General features: G+C 36.2%; 1 protein-coding gene across 3 annotated transcripts in view; it reads right to left on the reverse strand.

Moving 5' to 3' along the window:
- Positions 1–19,108, reverse strand: part of LOC131065057 (uncharacterized) — a 73,193-nt gene that overhangs the window by 14,920 nt on the left and 39,165 nt on the right. The window contains exon 2 of one of the 3 annotated variants that reach the window (XM_057999445.2): positions 17,005–17,077. The exons of the other annotated variants lie outside the window; for them this stretch is intronic. Within the exon in view, the coding sequence (XP_057855428.1) occupies positions 17,019–17,077 (59 nt within the window). The 3' untranslated portion in view covers positions 17,005–17,018. Of the gene's footprint in view, positions 1–17,004; positions 17,078–19,108 lie in introns of those variants that run through there. 3 annotated transcript variants of the gene reach the window in all.

Below are 19,108 nucleotides of genomic sequence, written 5' to 3' on the forward strand. Positions count from 1 at the left end.
GGTGGAAGAGATCTTTCAAGCTTCTCCCTGAGAAGGATAACTACCATCTTGCATTGCCCGCAGAGGATGGCTCCACCTTGCATTGCCCACAGAGGGTGGAAGAGGATTTTCACCTCAATCTTCTCTTTAGAGAAGAATACAACACCACCTTGCATTGCCCGCAGAGGGTGGAAGATACTGTAAATGTTTGTTCAATTTACAATTCAATATGCAAGATGTATTCTAATTTTATTCTTTAAATATCTATGTATTTTATCTTAATTATAATTCTGACTATCTTCTTTGTTTGGCAGGTAAGAGGAGTATTTATTGATTTCGATATCCTCTTTCTCAAATGCCAAATGATATATATATATGAGAGGGGAGGATCAAGCAGTGCCTTGACCAGTCATGTCTTATGGACATGACCGATCAAGACACTACTTGATCGCACCCTTTGGTATATAATATCAACCGGTGTTAAACATATTTGTCAGCCCGATATTAATCGGAGTTCACGTAACATATAACATATCTACCAACCCGATATTAATCGGGACTCACGTAACATATTAACATATTAACCGATATGCCAATCGGTATTAATGATGGCGTTTGGCATTGCAAATTAACCGAAGTGAATCAGTGTCTATGTTAACCGACAATGAACACTAACTGAGGGCTATATTCATTAACCAGTGCATTACTATGCCACCCGATAGCAATATAATAATCTCTTGTTGAGAACACATCCGATATAGATCGGGATAGATGGTTAATTAGATAACTATCCTTGATTACCAATATGCCATGATATGATTATCGATATTGATATACACGAGGAATAATCATCAATTAAAATAGCTTGAAGTTTTTCTTAATGGTTTAATCGATAGGATAAATGATTGAATGAGAGACTTCATTTATCTCTCAGTCAATCATTTATCTTACCGTAGCTACCATGCATTAATAGATACAACTAAATGTATCACTGGGGTTGATACTCCCTCTCAACCAAAGCTGAAATGTCAATACTGAAATCATACATGATTTAATGACAACAAAATTTATTCAACCATATGAATACTTATCTCTTTCTAGGTTGGTCTTCTACCAACGTTCTGGCTCAGTATCGGAGCTTCCAGCCATACTGAAGTATCTAGCGAAGATGGCTGCGTGGCCTTCGGCCCTCGCCATTGCTCATCGTCTATCTCCATCTTGGTGGCGTCAACATGCCAAGCCACCAAACGCTTTCACTGAATTGACAAACGATCAAGAATGTCGACCACGCACTGTGATCATATTCTGCGATTGCCAATTTCTTATATTGCGACCCATTCAAGTGTGAATACAACGAACTCCTTTCGGGGCTATTACGCATACAAACACCATGAATATGGCTCTCGACAAGCACTGCGGCAGCGACCATCCTTCCAATTCTAAATGATTATGACGAGGCAAATACTGCTGACATACCCCTGTGATCATACACGGATACACCCTACGATCAATGAGATCACCCGCAAATGCTCTCTTTGATGGTCATGGGTAATGCGAATAAGAACACCTCATGCCACAGCATGACCAAACAATTGTGAAGATGATACGATTAAGCCAACAACATGCCACAGCATGACCAAACAATTGTGAAGATGATACGATTAAGCCAACAACATGCCAACACCCGAGGACACAATGCAATGCGAATGAGACCACCCACCGTGAGTAACCTGCGATCACCACCTTCTGTGATCTCCATGTATCGAGATGAGTCTCCATACGCCCCTCGATGCAAATGCTCCTTGCGATCACAGCGACTACCCTTGACTATACGGTGATTGCCAAGCGAACATTGAGATTGTCACACTGCGACTGCAACTCGCTCAAGCCGCATCCGACTAAATCTACAATTTAGGAAAGCCGTAGCTCTGATACCATGTTGACTTTCCGGGCTGTGCTTGTTCACCGCAGGCAAACATCAAATTGTTGCCTTCCCAACCATAGACGATAAGGTCTTATCGTCACCCCCAAGCACAAGTTCGCTTACTGCGAATTGCATGTGTTCGTTGTATATGAAAGACTACAAGACAATTGAATATATATGAGGTAAGGCTACCTAAAAGACCTCAAGTCGGCCTTACTAATTTGACGCCAAGAATAGGGTCAGTCCTATTTAATTACAAGTTACTTATTTAGGGCCAGACCAATACCTTTATATTAAACATATAAGCTGCGCATTTTATGGAGAATTGCTAAGGCCGAAAGGCCAATTAGCAATTCCAAGACTAGGTCGGCCCTCGCTAGGGATCCGACCTAGCTACATGTCAACACACATATATCTTGTGTTTTATTTGTGATGCTTGGTAGTTAGATCTCATGTGAATGATAATATACAAATGAATATGTTTATGAGATAAGTTATACGCTTATGATTGAAGTTGAAGAAGTAAAAGATTGTTAATATACTGATTCAGTTACTCTCAGTATATTCATGTGCTCTCTTCAATAACCATTTAGATGTTTATTTGGATCAATACAGTTCTCAAGGTTGCAAACAAATCAGTTATTTTATTCTCTCAATGTGATAGGTGTTTTAATTGCGAATGATTTATGGGAGTTGTGGGATTCAACCATCAACTCCAACATAAACCACATAAAAGTTCAATAAAGTTTGGTAAATCAGCAAAATTAGCTCCTAGATATGCAGGACCTCTTGAAGTGTAAAAAGTCATCAACCCAGTCGAATATAGACTTGCCTTACCACCTGCTCTTGTTCGATTGCATAATGATTTCATGTTTCTTATTTGAAAAGGTATCTGATTTTGCTCATGTCCTTCACTAGAATTCTTTACAGGGTCTGGACCCACCCTCTCAAAATACTTGAGGATCACAAGCTCCACTTGTATAACAAAGAAGTAACTCAATGCAAGGTTCAATGGGACCAATATCTGAGGACAATGCCACCTGGGAGGACTATAAAGAATTCTATAGAGCATTTCTTCATTTATTTGCATTAAAAAATATGTTATATGATACTTTTAAAAACAAACTTTTATATTAAATTGAACTAAGCCATCAGGAGAATGACTTTTTCCTAGCAGAGAAGGATGTTATTGCCTGTTTTGGCTATACAAAAGTAGATGGAACTTTTAAAGTATTTTAATTCGATAATCAGATGCATGGTTATTGATGCTTTCTTTTGCTGTAAGAGTGAACGATGATATATCTGTTGAATGTTCTCACGATTGAAGTACTTTTTGTATTTCCTGAATTTAATTGTGCAACCTATTCAGAATTCAAAAGGTTATGCAAGAGTACCTACAAGTACATCCTGCTCCCAAAAATGTTAAAATTAAATCAGAAGACAAAGAATCTGATGAAATAGAATCCGGATAGGATTTATTGAAAATAAAAGTGTAAAAGCCTCGTCATAAATAACGATATGTGATCCATTGCAATTTTTGAAATAATATAATACAATTTACAGCAGTCACCAAAGGGCTGTGGCTCATATGCTATCACTTGGTATAGCTACTTCTCAACTACACTATGCTGTACAGCAGTCGTAGAATATTTGTATGACATCCGAAATTGTACAGAAGCTCCTAAACATAAATTTGAACACTTCTATGATGTACAACAGATGTTTTAAAAACTGTAAACCTCCTACTACATGCTGTGGCAGCCTCTAATTTGGTCACAACAGCAATAATATTTGTATAACCGCTTCGGAGAATCATATAATATTCTTCTAATATCTATAGCTACTCTTAGACTAGCCATAGCTTCTTTAACAACAGTACAGCTGGGTGATGTTCACCAATACAACAGAATTTTTGTCGTTATTGCAGCAATATGATGATGATGAACCATCACAGCAAACCTACATTTCATAGGAAATGAATGTAATCATATGGAATCCCTTCACAACAATGAAAGAAATATTGAAACCCTTCAAATAGTTCAGGAATAATATCACATTCTTCTTAGCAGAAATAACATTGAAATCTTTCACAAATAAATATGGAAATCTTTACCAAACTAGAACCTTCAAAATCTTTGAATAAACGTCTGGAAATGTAGCACTGTAGCAGTACGAATTACCATAGTAGCAGTACAAATTACTGTACAATCTTCACAATCTAAAAAAATTTAATAATACTCATTAAACTGGAACTCCTTCAAACTTCCAGCTCAATTGCAACCTCTGAATGGAATTGTTGCTGATGAAGATGAGGGTTTTCATCCCAAAATTCAATCCTAAAACCAAGCAGGTTTTAGTCCTCCAAATTTAATACCAAGAGGGTTTTCATCCTCTAACCAAAAGATGGACACAAGTGTTTGATCTTCAAGAAAAGGATTTTTGATAGCAAGGCAATGGATTATTCCTCTTCTATGTGCAGCTCCTCCTTTAATAGACACATTGAGGGAAAATAATTATAAATTATATTACTTTTCCCTTTTCCCCCCAAAACTCTATTTTGGAAGTGTCTAAAAAGCCCTTTTAATAAAACATTACTTTTAGCCCTCTATCCTAGTAACACTCTATTGACCCTCTCTTAAAAATAACTTTTAAACCATCCTTTTATAAAATTATATTATAAAATGACTAGGACAACTAAAGTTACTATTGCACTCACATGATTGCTTATGTAACTTGTCCTCCTCATTTAGGGGCAACGTTGAATTATTCCACCCCAAACCCTACCCCAACCCTGCCACCACCATCTGCCCTCCATCTCCTCCATCCCCCCACCATATGAGCTTTAACAAAAACATCTTTTGATACATATTTAGGGTTGACACATCTTTATATGTGGCCATTTCACACTCTCATTTCCTCAAATTGAATACATAACAATGCCTGCATTCAATTTGGGATGAAAGGGGGTGCATATTACATGCTACCATGCTATAAAATTATGAATATTTCATCCTTACATGGATTGAGGGGGACACAACGATTCCAAATCTTCTACAACCCTATGCATGGGGTTTTTCAGCTCTTACATGGCTTCATGTTGTGTAGACCTAAGGAGCCACATCAGTTCCAACTCCTCAACAACCCTACACAGCATCATGTCTTTTTTCAGCTCATGTTGTATATGTTGAGGGGGCCACACCAATTCCAACTCCTCAACAACACCATACAACATGATGCCTTGCTCCTTTACACCCTTGTCACATTGTTTCTGTCATGCCCCCCAAACTAAAGATTAAATCAGAAACTGTATTCATATAAATAAAGCTTGAGTGATTGTCTTCTTTAAGGCCAACCTGTTGTGACCTTTTTCACACATCACCCCATTGAGAATGGGGACCCTCCCTTTTTCCTGCCTTCTAGGGTTCTTGTTAGAGCCTTGTGACCTTCCTGGCACCCATTTTGCCAAAGTTTGTTAGTTTTGAATGGTCTTAATTTTGAAAGTCATGAGTCAGTTTTTGCAAGCCATGGTTAGAACAGAGTCTAGACGTCTTCAATGTGTCTAGAAAGTCCGAAGGACGAAGATTGCAATTGATTTGGGTCAATTTGGACAACTTTCTATTTTTGGAAAGTTTTGCTTTTTGCTTTTTGCTATTTTTTAGGAAGTTTCCTTTTAAGCATTTTGAGCACGATCCCCAGAATGGCTATTTTTAGAAAGTTTTTCCTATTTTTTAGGGAACCTTGCTTTTTCTATTTTTGGAAAAAGGATCTAGGGTTTGCACTGTCAACTCTAAATTACACTGATAATGCTCAAGAATTCCACTCAAAATCCAAGTTTTGTTCGAAAAAGCTAAATTCCTAAATTTTAGGGATCATGAGGAATTCAAGAGATGATTGAAGTATGATTTTCAAATTTCAAGGCAATCCGAGGAGTATTGTTCAAGTTATGAAGATTTGAAGTTTTGATCTCATGGTGCGTGGATTTCTTGAAAACCGCCCTCCTTGGTTCTTGAAATCCATGAGGTCCGCCTTGGAGGTGATAGCAATGGGTTATGAAGTTGAGAAAGTCCGTCCTTGTCTAAGTGAAAGGTGCCTAAGATGATCCAACTCCGCCCTCACCATGGTGCAAGGAAGTGATAAAGTTTGCCCAATGGTATGAAGGTAGCATGAGAAAGGTTCCTAAACATCATGAAGTCCGCCTTAGGGTATGAAGCAATGTGGCATGAAGTAAAGGAAGTCCGCCCTCCTAAGATCATGAATGTGACAAAGTCCGCCCTATCAAGAGGTTGAGTGCACAAACACAAGGAAGTCCTCCCTCCTTGGTCACATAAAGAACAAAGTCCGCCTAGGTGTGGGTAACCTTGGTGCACAAGATTCTTGAAGCCCACTTATCCTTGGTTCCTAATAATCACAAAGTCCGCCCAAGGATATGAAGATGGTGCCTAAGTCAAGCAAAGTCCGCCCAAGGATATGAAGATGGTGCATAAATCAAGCAAAGTTCGCCCATGTAGAAAGGTGCAAAGACATGAGCAAGTCCACCATGTGGTAAGAACAAAGACATGACTAAGTCCGCCTAGAGGAAGTGAACAGCTCACATGAAGTCCGCCCTTGAGTGGAATACATTCCATGAAGTCCTCCTAAAAGTTGAAGAGGTAAAAAGTAAGAGGTGCACAACTTTTGTCAAGCCCGCCCACATATGGAATACAATCTATGAAGTCTTCCCTGCCTTCGAAAATTTGGTCAGCAAGCAAGGAAAATATTTTACCAACTCCACAATGGTGAAGGAAAGAAAATCTGCCTAAGTTCGAACTAAGGGAAAGAAGAAAGTTTTAGAAAGTTTCAAAATTTGGAAGAAAGAAAGATGGAGTTCAATTCATGAACTCAATCTCAAAATAGAAACTTTCTTAAGAGACTACACTCAACAAAGAAACAAAACATGTCCAAGTTCAATGAACCTGACTTATCCACAGAAGCTTCTAGAGGGCACACTTCACAATGCAACAACCTTCTATTTTTATTATTGGTTCATATTTAGCAAGAAGGACAAGTGTCCCCAAATGTAATTTTCTCATTGGTAGAGGGGTAGTTAGTTTTAAGAAACCCTAATTAGGGTTTTATCTTTCAATCTGGGCCCTTGATCACTATTCGATCTCGGCCATTCAAACTTTTGTGTGCCTATATAAGGTTGCCTCCTCTCATTTGGTAAGTGTGAGGTTTTTGAAATATTGTTACATGAAGGTCATTTTTCAGATAATATATTACATGTGTGCTTTCTCTTAAGGCTTTGTAATCCCTATTGTTTGAGTGATTAAGCAAGGTTTTCAATTTCTTCAACACATTAGTTAGAATTTATTTTATGTTGTTAGATGAATGAAAGATCTGATAAGTATTGGTTTATGGTGTATCTCCGCTCATACTTTTGGTGAATGGATGATTTTCATTCACTTTGCAAAGTTAGTCTGAGCTTTCTATTTTGTGCATGCTTAAACTTCCGATCAAAACACATCCCTTGAAGATTGCATCCACTTTGTGTAGTTGTCTTAAGTGAGGCGAAGCAAAGTGTGGTTTATTGAGTTCACTGAATCAATACTGTCTCTTGAGTTCATAGGGGTAGAATAGACTTCTAAACCCTCATCCTTTTTATCCTTTTTTGAAAGACTTAACCCGAAAATCCAAAAAAGAGAAGAGCATCAATCAATAAACCTGTCTAAATCCCAAAGTGGTGAACAATTCAAGCATAAGTCCCTTCGTGTATTACCAGCATATCACAACGCCCATTGAGCTTATCCACACGTCAAGACCTAACAAAAGAAACCTTGGAATCGCAATCTTAGCATACGCAGTGATTTTTCAAGAGAGGGTAATTTATCTCTGGGTACTTTATTCTAATGTTCGGTATATGATAAAACGTACACCAACACGACCCAAATAAAGGAAAAATAATAATAATAATAAAATAAAAACAAGGGCTAACCTCTCTCCTTCAGCCATGATCCTCAAAATGAAAACAAAATTAATCTATTCTACTCTTGGACAACTTTCTTAATAGTGCCCAAGTTAATTTTTAAAACTGATGATTTTATGAAGGCCGACTTCTGGTGAAAGATTGCCTCCCTTCAAGAAGAGGTATGATGGGATATAAAAGGAAGATAAGATAAGGAAGAGGAAGGAGGGAAAAGCATTCAGATTTAAAATAAGGAAAATCATTAGAAAGAGCAGAGAAAAATATAAGGAGGCAGCAATCTAATTTGACAAGGCAGAAGCAATTATTTAAGAAGAATCATGTCTATTTGGAAGGGCATCATCTTTACAAAGGGATGCCTCTCTTCATGGAGGCAAGGAGATATAAGAGGGAGATATAGAAGGAAAATCATGGAGGAAGATCAGATTGTTAAGGAAGAAGTCCTGATCTAAATAAAACATAAGGCACTTCTGATCGAATGGTCTGAGTATATATTTGGAAATCAGAAGAAGTTTAAAGCAGAGATAAATATTCACTATCATAAGAAAATTGTCTTATTCATAAGACCTCACAATTTTCTCTAATATTGGAACCAATATGCTACAGCGATCACATACTATAATAATCTCTCCTTAATCTTTAACAGGTCCTTCAACTACATCAAACAAAATCAAGAATAAGCAGTCTGCATTTCAAGATACGGCAGTCTTGTGTTCTAGCAACTATTGTGGTATGCATTATGATGATGTTGTTAACATATGATTCTAACATATTTTGGCATAGTTAACAATGTGAAATAGATTCTTAATTTATATATTAAATTTACTAATTCTCCTACAAACAATCATGTCAGGGTTAGACCATCCCATTTTGGATGGTTGAAGTGCCTGCGACTTGTGGGCCAAGGGGGTTGTATTCCATCCTTGGGCTTAGATAAAAGGGATGCTCCGGGCACCCTATTGCAGTTTCCTCTCCAACATCTACAATGGTTAATTGTTGGAAACAATTTAAGAATAGATACAATCATAGGTGGGATGATAAGGTAACACAAATAAGGAGGGCAGAAATGGATTCCTCCACTAAGTAGACCACCAAAGGTTGGGTGGCTGACATTCCTACCACTTGTGGGGCAAGGGATGGTGTATCCTGCCCTTGGGCTTCATAGAAGGGATGTTTTGGGCACCATTCGTGCTCCCCTCATTCAGCCCTATTATGGTTGAATTTTAGAAATGAATTATACATTTACATATGTGACTTTAATTTCTTATTTAATTTAAGGAATATTGCAAATGATTATTAGTACAATTGATTATATGTGAACATTGGTATGCTATTATATCCCTAACTGGTCTTATGAATTACATTTCAAATATTGACTAACATTATTGTAGGGTTTACACCATAGTTTATGCTGAAAAGGATATTGTTAACTAGTGAGTCTGTCTTGAACTTGTGATTTTAGGGCAAGATTTAGGATCATCCCAAAAGGGGACATTACAGTTTCATAGGAGCCAACTCCATAACATTCCCATGATTTCGTATTCACTCCCTTTCTATTGTTTTTTCACTAAAACAAAATTTGGCACAAACACATTGATATAATGCAAATTGTTTATGATTGCTATGCTCATGATTAGTGCAAGTGCTGATAACTTTTTATTGTGGACATGTTTGTAGGTTTGGAGGTGTGGCACGAACATGGAGAAGAAGCACAAGGCATCATCCAAGTTTCCAATAATATCCTTTTGAATCTGTCTGCCATTTAATTTACAATCTTATTTACTTTACCAGGCATACATGCATGCCAAAATGAGGACAAAAATGTAGAGGAGAAAAGCACATACTTCACACTTTTTTCCCTCTTTTTCTATCTTCATTTTGGCCTTGCCTTGAATACATTGTCTTAGTGCTCAATTTGTCTTGTTTTGAGTGCGAGTTGGCTATGACCCCAATGTTTACTCCTATGCTACCAATATCTTATCCTTAGAATTGGGTTGGACTGATCTCCAAGGACTTTCTTTGTCATGTCCTCTTTCTCCATAGTCTATGGTGTAGTCCAAAGCACCCATTTCCTAACCCTATCTCCCCTAATCCAAACTTGTGTAAAAGTTCTTCCTCTTCATCCCCGATATGTCTACCTAAGGTAACCAAATTTTTAAAGTATAATGGCATGGCCAATCTTCTAAGTCTGTGTATGTCATTAGTGTTGCGGAGTCTCCCTTCCCAACATGACTTTCCTCCCAAGCATGTTTTCTCTTTTATCCTTGTCAACGTATCAAACTTCTTCATCTAAGAATACAATTTGTTCATCCCCCACTAGTTTCCTTTTCCTTATTGGAGTTTCAAACTTGACCATACGAGCATGCCTCTTGTCCAAACTCCAATCCCTGACCAATGGTATGTGTCACAAGGTACCTCTGACCCTTGAACTCTAAAGCTCCAACCTAGTTGCACTGTCATCAACAATTAATGCTCAAATGGATGACATATCTTCTAGAAGGTTTCCCACAAGCATAAAAGAATCATTTTATAATGGGCACCTAGGTCCACATGTACCTCCAGCACTTCAAGAGAAGACGTGATCTTCAACTACCATTAATGAGGTAGTTAGGGTTTCAACCCCCATAAGGGACCATTGCCATCAAGGACAATTGCAGTTTGCAAGGAGATTCCTCCATGTGTCTAGAAGCACGTTTTCATGCACATCAGCACAAATTCTAGGCATGAATAAGGGGAAAAGAATGCTTGATCAATATGGGCAATCCCTATTACATACCCACATCATTGGGTGTATAAGCAGCCGAAAGGAAAAACAATGAAGGTAATAATGAAAACTACACAAACCCTAACCATAAATCACCATGAGCACTTGTCATTCAAGTGTCTAGATCTTAGGATAAAAACTAGACAACCTGTGGAGGTTATCGTACAAAAATCCATAGATCTTGGGCCAAAGAATGAAAACCCTATTGGGTGAAGGAGTAGTCTCACACAAAGGCCATGTTCGAGCTTTATTGGTGGTAGATCTTCAATGTTATCATGCTGTCCAATTTGCAAGTTGTTTGGGGAGTAATCCATTGTATTTTCAATTTGTACTATGTCTACACAGACAATAGTTTAATTATAAGGGCATACTATTGTATTCCCTATTGTAGTTGCTGCCCTAGCCGCATTTTGTAATGGATTTCACTCCCACACAATGTATATGGAGGATTCTACACATTTATCTTGTCTAGGAACCTAATTTGTAAATTTGGGTATCTTTGTTATTGTCAAATTGTGATTAAATCTAGTTTGCTAAGTTTGGTAAATATATTTAAAGCTGCAATTTTTCTTTAATGGTGAATCCAATCTGCAATATTAAGTTTTAATATTATTTGTATGAATGTAAGGGATTTTTTTTGGTTGGCTAGAGTAAATTGGAAATCGATAGGGTTTGCCATTTCAAGGTAAGGTAGTGAAGTCTATATATAGCATAATATGAGATCAAATTTGGTTTTGTGTAAACATTAATCTAATCTAGGGTTTTATAAGGTTTTAATTAAATGTTTAGCCCGAAATGTATTTGTCAAAGACAAAGTGTATTTGTTGAAGGATTTAAGGAATATTACCATTAATATTAGGCTCAAGAAATTAGAATGGTATCACAACATATCACTTAAATTATATAACTTCAAAGTGTGATAGTGTCATCTAAACCCAATCGCACATGCAATCTCATACCACTTTTCACAATTTAAATTTTATCATTCCCAAAGCCAATGACTTAGGAATCCGATACTTTGTCATCAACTTGAGCACCAAAAGAGAAAGGAATTGTTATTGCTTGCTTGCATTAGCACTGCATGAAGAGATACTATGACAACTTATTCTAGGTATCTTGCATCTTTGTCTTGTGTCCTTTTGGTTTGCCAAAAATAATAAGGGGTCTAACTAAGGCACAAGTCTAGAACTACTATCGTTGCATAGTAAACTCCTAAAGTTGTTTGTTAACACACCAATGTGTATCCAAATATAGAGAAAAGGTGAACCAATTTCTCAAATTTTGTAGGTACAAAGGACAAGATCACACTAGAAGGACACAATCAAAGCAATCAGTTGGAATCACAGACCAAATTCTGTCCAAAACATAGCATATCACAGCAAATTGTACACCTTAACAATCTTATATTTTATAATCATTACACATAAGTCAATCAAGACATGTGAAATAGCTAAGTGATCTCCTATCCACCTTTTTCATTTATGCATTTATTTTCCCTATAGTTATAGAGCATGCCTTTCTCCTACAGGATCTTCTATTATTTAAATATATAAATAATTTCACCTCATGGGGAACGATGTGAACAATGTTAACATAAGACACTTACCCTTACAATAGGTTTTGGTAGGAATGGACCTATATAAGTAAGGATGATCAGTGAGTTTTAGTTTATCAGTACATCAGTAAAAGCTTCCATACATTTCCTTAAGGGAAAGGTATAAGGAAAGAGAAATAATATAACCTCCCAACTGCATAGGCATTATCAGTCCACTTATTCATATGAGCTCATTTTAAATTACAATCAGTAAGACTTTAAGGAATAAGATTCAGATAGAAAGTATATAATCAAAAGGTAAAGAGCAAATAATTTAAAGACTATTTTCTAATCAGAAGCTCACAAGAATGGGGAATCGAAAAATGTTATAAAAGTGATGAGAGTGATTAGCTATGTATTGTTTGAGATGCTGAAAGTAAACAGCCAACAAATTATTTACTACATGGGGCACTCTTCTTACCTAAACAACTACAACATATCAGTTGTTTAAGCTCTTCCATTTTGAAAGATCTTATTTTATATAATGGATATGGTTATGGTTTACAAACCTTTACGACCATAATATTTTAAAATCAGTGATCTAGAGTGAAGTTTTTTACAAAGTGCATGGCTACGGATGCAGTATCGGATTCCGATACAGTCATTTTTCAAGACATCTCATATGGATACGGCATTCATAAAAAACAAATAGACATATATAGAACATAATTTCCTAAGTTATTAAGAAGATTTTTATTACTTTAGAAGCAATATAGACACATAATTGCTACATATTCAAAAATGTTATATTATATTTAAATATAGCTTTATTATTAAAACAAAATTCAAATACATTAATAGTTTGGTAGAATCACATGCTATCAAAAATATCATCACTACTCTCTTGAAATTGGATTTCTAGATCATCAAGATTCCTTGAAAAGGTAGGATGGTTGGATTGAGTGTGACCACCAACTAGACTCTCATAATCAAATGAAGATTCACCAAAGGATTTTCCTACTATGTAAGAATTCTCAACAATGAAATTGAAATGTGTCAATACATTTATGGATACATCAATGTCACTCATCTCAAGCTGCACATCCCAAAGTCTACTAGGTCCTTTTCATGTAGTATGAGGAGAAATGTGACAAGAGACAAAGATTGGAATGAACATATACAAGGTACTCTGCTTAACTATTTGCTAGCCTATTTCGTTTCATATAATGGATGAAGCCATATGTGCTCCAATTCCTCTCAGATGCAAAAAAAACTTGAAACCTATAAAAATATTGATAAAATAAGTTACAAAGACACAAACAATCAAATAAAAATTAAAATAAGACACAATTTTAATTAGAATATAATTCATATAAATTAAACCTATGATAGAAGTTTGATAGCAAACTTCTAAAAAAATTTAGTCGTGGAACCATGGAAGTTTTACCACTTTATTAGGTCCATTTCTTTTTTATCTGCCATTGCATCAACGTCTACATAAATTCCATCAAGGGATGCAAAAGTCCCAAACTCGTCTCAGATCTTTGCAGCAACTCTAGGATTTGTAAATATTTATTTGAAAGTTTTTTTATATCCGTCAACAACCTCAACATCCATATTTGGTAGTGCTAAAATATCAGCATGGTAGTACTTGGGGTTCAAAGCATATGCCAAAAGTTGCAAAGGAGTTGTCATTTTATCCCATCTTAACTTGATTACGTCATATAATTTCTTATAAAAAAATTCAAAGAGGTCTTGCTCTTTTTCTATAATAATATCTCTAACTTGTTCCATCATTGTATCCATGCAATCATAGATATCACCCACTATTGACTTATTTGTATCACGACGACAAATGAAGGAGTATACGATTCAATCGAAAAGAGTAAGTTTTATTTTGAATCCACCAATCATCATCAAGAATTAATGTTCTAATGTTATTTGCTCTATCTATTTGAGATTACCTCCAAACTACCCATATATCACTAATCATCATACTTATCAAGGCTTGTTTGACATCCACAAGCCTTTTAAGAATAATGTAGCATGTAGAAAAGTGTCTTAACCACCTTCAATTTAAAAATATATATATATATATATATATATATATATATGTATTTTACATATATTTGAAAGAAAACATTTAATAAAAAATATATATTTGAATTATTCTAATACAAAAGAAAACTTACCTTTAACACCTCTAGCTTAGCGAATTGTTTGTAAATGGCTTGTGACATGTGATGATTACAAATAAACATATAAAAAAAATTCTTTAGCTTCTTCGTAAATCTTTTGTATCCATTGAATTTTGCCAATTTTTTGTAGCATTAAGTTCAAAAAATGAACAAAACAAGAGGTCCACCGAATATTTAGATATCTTGTTTCACAACCAACCCTACTGCTTTCCATACTTTAGCATTATTTGTGATCACCTGAACAACATTTTTTCGCCCCTATGACTCAATTGCTTCAATTAGAATGTTGGCAATAAATTGGGTATACTTTTCAATAGTCTTGCATTCCACTCCTTTCAAAATCATTGCCCCCTTCAAGCTCATTGCAATCGCATTGATTAGTGGTCTATTTCTAACATCCTTCCATCCATCACAAATGATAGAAACCCTTGAGGTTTCCATGAAGCTCTAATCACTTGCAATTGTCTATCAATAATATCTTTTTCTTTAGCCAAAAGGGTGGTATGAATCTTCTCATAGCCTAGAGTTTTGTATCATTTTGGTGCTTCATTAATTGACCTAACCATCTCTTGCCGATGTGGAGAGTGAACCACAATAAATGAAATTTCATTTGCACACAAACAACGAGCAATATTTTGATCTAAATCCTCTCCACTTTGCAAATTCAATGCTTTCTCAAGAGGTCCTAAATTGCTCCTCTTATGACCTATAGATGTTCCTGAAGCTAATCCTAAATGCAAAAGGGGTCTATTTCGACTTAGAGTTGACATTTGATTTGATGTTTAAACACAGTTATCAACCTCATCTTGTTCTTTTTGACATTTTAATGTTTTCAGCTAACAATCTTTTCTCTAAACAATCACCAACATTTGGACTAGGGCATACTTCACATCTTGTACCTATTATGTGGCAAAGATGCCCACAAACCCTAACATAGGAACCTTTATAATCTTTTAAACACTCATAACACCTCTATTTATAACATCCACCACCTTGAATTTTGTCAAGAATGGTGACATATTTCTACAATGGGGATTCAGGGTTTGGTATGATTCAATTTTGAAAATTAGTTAACATTTTCCCACCCTTTTAGTGAAGAGTAACAATAGGTGCCTATAGGCAGCCCCAAATTAGATATTATATGTACCTCTATATCAAACCACAAGTGGATCTAACCAAACCCTAAATCTCCATTATGGAGATATGTCATCATCCTTGACAAAATTAAAGGTGGTAGCGTTGGCATATGCACACTCCAATGAGACATTCTATGTGATTGAAAGTTTTGTCATTGATGGCAACCTTGCAATCCTATGGCACCGGCAAGGCATTATACAGGAAAAGCATTACACCAACAAGTTAGTGAGCCGGCATCAGCAGATCACACTCTACACCGGCACTCAGGACACCGGCACCGGCACAGAAGAAAGGAAGTATACCGGCACAAAGGCCGACAGGATTTTGGTATATTATATTTTGTTTATTATTGTAAAAATGTGTAAGCCGACTTGGCAATTTGTAAAATGACTCATATATAAAAGAGATCATTGTAGACATTTGAAGTAGTGAAGAAGAAGTATTAAGGAAAATATTAGCCAGACCTAATGTGCGAAATATAGGTTATGAGGTATATGTAAAGAACAGAGCAGGAACCGGTACTAAATCTGGCATTGAAGATGCTATTGTAATGCAGTACAAGATATTGGATTTGTATAATCCTTATTGTAAGTCAATGTGACTTCCCATTGAGCAGTGAGCTCTAGGCAGTTGGCCTTCCTACATGTGCAGGCCCCTATTGTAAGTAATATTCTCTTATTGGCCAGTGAGTGAATATTGTGGGTCACAAATCCCACCGAGGTTTTTCCCACACCGGGTTTCCTCGTTAAAATCCTGTGTTATGGTGTGTTTTTCATGTGGATGTTCTTGATTCTGTTTATTGCATTATTTCTTGCATACCGGTACACTGTTACATTATGTTCTGCATGTTTTAAGTTAAGAAATTCTAATTACCGGTTAGATACTGATTCACCCCCCCCCCCTCTCAGTATCTATGGAATCCCTAACAATTGGTATCAGAGCTTGGTCCTTTATTTTCAAAAGCCTAACAGCTTGAGGAAGATCTTGACACCGGTAAAGATGGAAAATCTGATGAAGCAACTAGAAGGAGCTCTTACAGACTATGATGCAGAAAAGTTGAAAAATATCAAATTAGAAGATGATTTAAGAGCAGCTCAGGATATCATTCAGGCACTTCAAGAAAATCTTACTGTTGCAAGAAATAAGAGAAGAGAACTTTGTGAAAAATTGCAAAATGAGAATGATGAAAAGGAATCACTTAATGATCAGATAAGCAAGCTGAAACAAGAGAATATGACAACAAAAAATGAAATGCAGGATATGACTATGAGATTTTGCAAAGAGATTGAAGATAGGAAGAAGAATGAAGAAGAATTGACCAGAAGACTAAGTGATGCAGCAAATGAGAACACAAGACTTAGCTATGAAAATGACATGTTGAAGACAGATCTGATGCATACTCAGAATGACTCAAATGAACTGATGAGACAAAAAGAAGTCCTAGAAAGAGAACTAGAAACTGCAAATCAACATAAAGAAAAATTCAAGAAAAGCTCAAAGGAACTTGGCACCTTGCTGAAGAATCAAAAACCTAAAGGTGACGCTTCTAGAATTGTCTTTGAAGTTGGTGAAAGCTCCGATACTGCAAACACTCAGGATCACAGCAAACCGGTAAGACAACCTAATGCTTATAAATTCAATAGAAAATGCTTTAACTGTAATAAGTATGGTCATAGAGCAAATGAATGTAGATCTAGAAATTATCAAAATATCAACACACCCACCGGTCAATGTTCTAAATGCAACAAAGTAGGTCACAACTCTGAAAACTGCAGAATGAATGTGAGATGTTATGTTTGTGGAAGATTTGGACATCTATCTAATCAATGCAGAACACAAACCGGCATAGGTTATGGGAAAGCTATTCAGAAAAATAATGTAACTTGTTATGCATGTAACAAAATTGGGCATATTGCTAAATTCTGTAGAAGTAAAGGAACACCGGTAGACAACAAAAGTTCTAGCTTGAAAGGTAAAGAAAAGGTTGAAGAGGTTAAGCAAGAATTCTCAAAACAATAAATTTATAAAAGCTGATCTAAATATTGGGAATACTCCTCCACCGGTAGAGCCAGTCAATGCTTCACCGGCAAGATAGAATGATGCTTCACCGGAAGGACAGAGCAGTGCTCCACCGGCAGGGAGTTCTTCATTTAATTATAGAAAATTTCCTTGAGTGTTTGGCAATCTATTGATACATGTGTTATTATTCCCTCGGTTAGAGATAAGAAGTTGGAAATTACTTATTACCGGCAAACAATGTTAAGTGAATACTTAACCGGCATGCAATTAATGTGGTAGATGGCGAAAAGACATTATAAAAGTAAGGTTTTGGCTCCATTTCACTTCACCGAGATTTCAAATTTACGAAGAGCGCGAAGACTCCGAGCTAAGGCATTTCGAGCAAGAAGCAAGAACACTCCAAGCAATATCATCCATCCTAAAGGCAGTAAAAGGTATTTAATCATGGCATCCTCCTCTACAATTGAATACATAGCAAACCCTACTGTTGTTGAAGTAATAAAAAGACCTAGGCCCGTATTTCAGTTAGTTCCCGAGATAGCAAAGAAGGATGATACCTTAGGTGCTTTTTCTCAAATCCCTAAGGGAGTTGTTTATGCTGAAGACCTCAGAATGTACATCCACTGCAACATTGAAGAGTTAGGAGACGAAGAAATTAAAACCATGTATAAAACTGTGATATGTGATAAAACCGGCAATGTAAAAGATGAACACAAGATCATTGAAACCCTAGGATTTACAGAGATCCTTAGCATTCCTGAATTTCCCAAGGATGTGATTAGGATAGTCTTAAGCAGGGTACATGGAGAATTTTTCTGGTTAGATGCAATCCATAAGATCACCAAGGAAGCTGTAAAAGCTGTCACAGGATTACTAACCACCGGTAAAAGACCAGACAAAAACAAGAAGGTTTCCAATGACCTAGTTATAGACCTAACTGGTGCAACATTCGACAAGAGGTCTCTAAGGGTTAATGATGTAAAAGATATCAATGTAAGATTCATCAGTATGATATTAGGTTATAAAGCTACTCATGCTAATAGACTTAATTCAGTTTCAAGTTTATGCATTAAGAGTGCTTATGACATGGTCACAGATAATGCAAAAATTGACATATGTGAGTGGTTAAAAGATGAACTAATTGACAACCTTGGAAAGATCAAGAAGGACAAGAAAGGAACTTTCAGATTTGGAAATCTGTTAGTATGTCTGATGCTACACATAACAAAACAGGTTCCCGGTATAGGTTACAAAGAACTTGGATATGACATACCGGTAGGAAAACAATTGACTGAACTATTCAATAACATGGGTGAGAACAAGGAAAACAATATTCATGACTTTTTCCAACCATTAAAGACCAAAATAAAGAAAAGAATAAGGTTATCTCAGAAAATTGTAGACAAATACAAAGATGATATATGCTTTGTCATTAAGAAAGATGAAATCTGGATGGAAGCAGTCATCCCAAGGACAATTTGGGTAACCGAGATGGGCTATGAGACAGATGATCGCATAGTTGAAACATATGCTAAAGCACTTCTGGAAGCCCCCAGTGAACCTAAGGAAGAAGTATTTGGTAGTGTTGAGACCA

Source organism: Cryptomeria japonica, chromosome 11 (genome assembly GCF_030272615.1).
Source record: "Cryptomeria japonica chromosome 11, Sugi_1.0, whole genome shotgun sequence".
Classification (NCBI taxonomy): Eukaryota; Viridiplantae; Streptophyta; class Pinopsida; order Cupressales; family Cupressaceae; genus Cryptomeria; species Cryptomeria japonica.